At 58.6% G+C, this 3,249-nt stretch overlaps 1 protein-coding gene across 1 annotated transcript; it reads left to right on the top strand.

Moving 5' to 3' along the window:
* Positions 1-1,416: 1,416 nt before the first annotated feature.
* On the top strand, positions 1,417-1,654 carry GNI_020860 (hypothetical protein; the record flags this gene model as incomplete). The annotated part of the gene is made up of 1 exon (XM_011135985.1): positions 1,417-1,654. A coding segment is annotated over one exon (238 nt), but the record flags the coding sequence as incomplete, so codon positions are not given.
* Positions 1,655-3,249: the final 1,595 nt, after the last annotated feature.

Below are 3,249 nucleotides of genomic sequence, written 5' to 3'. Positions count from 1 at the left end.
CCGGCGTAGTTCTTCAGCCAGCCGCTGGCCACCGCAGTGTCATCAACGCATGTCGGGTCCAGTCTCCTGCAACCGGTTCCTTCGCATGTCAGAGGTGGACGAGTCACCTGCCTCGCTTCGTTCTTCCAGTAACCCAGGCCGCGGGAGTGACATCAGCGAGCATTCTCAACCGCGATCCTGTATACCGCCGGCGCTTTCCCCTCTACCAACCCAGGGCCTGTCAGACGCCACAATTCACTCCCCAAGGGAACCTTCGGCCACTCAGGCGCCATCAATGCGCGCTCTCATCAACCGTTGGCCAGTCGTCTGCCGGCGTACATCTGTCTACGTGCACGTAGACCGCCGAGCTGCCCCAAATCGGGCGTCACCCTGCCGCGTAGCCTCGAGTGTCTTCCTCACTGGCGCCTGATCAGCTTAACCGTAACGCCTTCGCGAAACCATGGCAGTGCCAGCAGGCCCACGGTTGTCACCGGTGAACCCGTAAGTGCCCGACATACGGTTAAGAGAAACAGAGCGAACCGGGTTGTCTGTCGCATGACTACGGGGTAGACCCACAATATCATCCGGGCCCCAGTGGGCTGGTTGCGACCCGGGGGCTGAACGGGGCGCCTCCAAGGCTGAACGGGACACCCCTGAGCTAACGTGTGCGCCGTGTTATGAGTCTTCACGACGGCTACCAGCATGTGAGGGAGATCCCGCTGCCCCTCCCACCAAGGACCAGCAATGCCCGTTCGTCTGGTCACGACCCGTGAAAGGCTCCTCTGAAGCTCCTGTCATTGTCCGTGAGTACGACGTGCGGAATCATGATAGGCACCGCCCAGCCCCTGTACCTCGGCGGTCTGTTGTTCGGCCAACAGGCTCGTGACCCGCGGCTCCAGGTACCGTGTGGCAGGTCAACGATCAACTTCTTCCTCCCAATGTGATATCCAGTAACACCAAATCCAACGCAACCGCCGCGTCGAGGTTGCCTCCGGGCACCGAATGCGTTAGCGGCGACCTGCGGCGTGCGTTCTCACAGGAGACAATCCCGCACCGTCCGAGCTACGTCCCTGGCTAACCCGGGCCGGTAGACCGCTTGCTCCTGCCACCGCCCTCTTCGAGATCCCGAAAGCGTCGGCCTGCCTCGGTCCCCAACATAACACAGTGCCTTTCTTCAGTCAGTCAAACAGAGGCGCAGTCCACTTAGCGAACGTGGGGATGAAGGGTCTGAGGTACCACCCCGAGGAAGCTCTACAAACCGCGCTTACAGGTGGGGGCTTCCAGATTCCCACATTGTCAACCGTCTTCTGCTGACACGTCTCCGCGCTCGACCGCCAAGATGAACGCCCTAGACCCAACTCTTCCAGGCGCAAAGCGGTGGCCATCTCACCCGTCCCCAAGAGGTTGGGGACCTGGGGTTGATCGTGCACGACGAAGCGCACCGCCTTTCGCTGACCATTAATCACGACCTCGTCCGGCTCCGTGACGAGCAGGTGACCAGTAACAATCACCGTGACTATCTCCTCAGTCGCCGGCGACAACGCAACCCCCACCCGCCCGCAGTCTTCCCTCTTCAACAAGCTGAGTCCCCGCAGCCGTGTCCTCACAGGATGCTAGTTCGGCCCCCGTCACGAGGGCCTTCAGTAAAAAATCCGACTCCATACCCTCCGCCAGCGTGTTCGTCGACGGCCCAGCATCCTCATCTGCGTGCGGGTCTCGCAACCGGCGCAGGCGCCCTCGCTTGCTGTGGGTCTTCTTGCATCACGTCATCGACCCCGCCTCTCTCTACAACGCTCGTCCGCCTCCATCTCTTCATTGATGAACTTCTGGGCTGCACGTAGGTAGTCGCGCCTGGACCGGTCTCCTCTCATCTGACTCAGCTCTACGAACACCCTCATCGCACCGTCCTGACCCGTCAGGTAGATTCTGTCGCGCATCACCCGCCAGTGACCCTTCCGACCGCAAGTCCAACACTTGTCGTCTTGACTCGGACAAGCCTTCTTCTGGTGGCCACTACGACCCCCATACCTCTTCGGGCCATCGGCATTCCTGGCAGAGCGACCCCGGATCCGCGTCTGACCTCTCCACGGGCCACCCCATAGCCACCAACACGGGAGGGCTCCTCGCTCGCTCAGGGGTGGCATGACGACGGACTTCACAATGCGACCCAGCAGGGTACTGTCAGGGTAGAGGATCTTCGCCACCTCGGACATGAACGTCTGCACTCTCACCCCTTCGTCTCTGCTAACGAAGTTCAAGCGCGAACTGACCTCGACTGGGAACAAGGACCAGATGCGCGTCACCAGTGTCTCGTCGTGTATATGGCAACTCACTTCGTTCAACGACGCCGTCTTGCGTTCCTTACAGTACATCTTGTCCACGGAGGGCGGGAAGCGCGGTACATAACGATACCCGACTTGCAGGTCCACCAATCCAGCAACTGTCGTCGCTGTCGCTATACAGTCCTCCTTGTCAAAAACATTACCTCCTATGAGACCTTCAGAGACGCGATCCATCACCTGCTGAAACAGGATAGGTGAGTTCTTAACACCAAACGGAATCACAGTGCATTCGAATGTGCCCCTATGCGGCACAAACACAGTGAACTGTCGACTTCCCGCCCCCAGGGTTACATTCCAAAAGCAGTCTAGGCACACGTAATACTTGCCGCCACCAGCTGTAGTTGCCCCGCACAAACACTAGCCTCGCTCCCCATGACGTATTACTAGGTTGTATTACGCCCATGCTCAACATGTCGTCTATCCTTTTATCTAGTTCCTCTCGCAATTCTGGTCCCAGCGGCCTAAACGTGTGCTTCACCGGCTTACCATGTGCTTCGAACTGTATCCACCCGACGGTCTTTGATAGCCAACGCCGCCTTGAATAACGACACTTGCTCCTAGTAGCCAACGTCGGCTTGAATAACGTAGTTGTGCCCGTGTCTAAAAGCGCTTCCACCACCACTTCGTCCAGCATCGCTCCCTTCGTGACTCTCGCAGCTTCTAACGTGTCTGCAAACTTGGCCACCCGGGTAGCTTCCCTCATTCTCCATCTTCCACGTCGACTGTGCACCTCTTCTCGTCCAGCTGATTAATCTTCGTGGCCGCTTCTGAACACGTGTCGTAAAGGACCTTCCTTGAGTTCAGCCTTGGTGTGCTAAGAATCAGCTGGTTGCTCTTCTCGTGCATCTCGATTCCCAGCCTGCCATACCCGCCGTCAAACACCCGAACCCGACAATCCTTTGCCTCGTGACCCCTCTTGGGACAGATG

Source organism: Gregarina niphandrodes, assembly GCF_000223845.1.
Source record: "Gregarina niphandrodes unplaced genomic scaffold scaffold00003, whole genome shotgun sequence".
In the NCBI taxonomy this organism is placed as follows: Eukaryota; Apicomplexa; class Conoidasida; order Eugregarinorida; family Gregarinidae; genus Gregarina; species Gregarina niphandrodes.
Note: the sequence above shows the minus strand (reverse complement) of the source record. Positions and strands in the feature narration are given on the sequence as shown.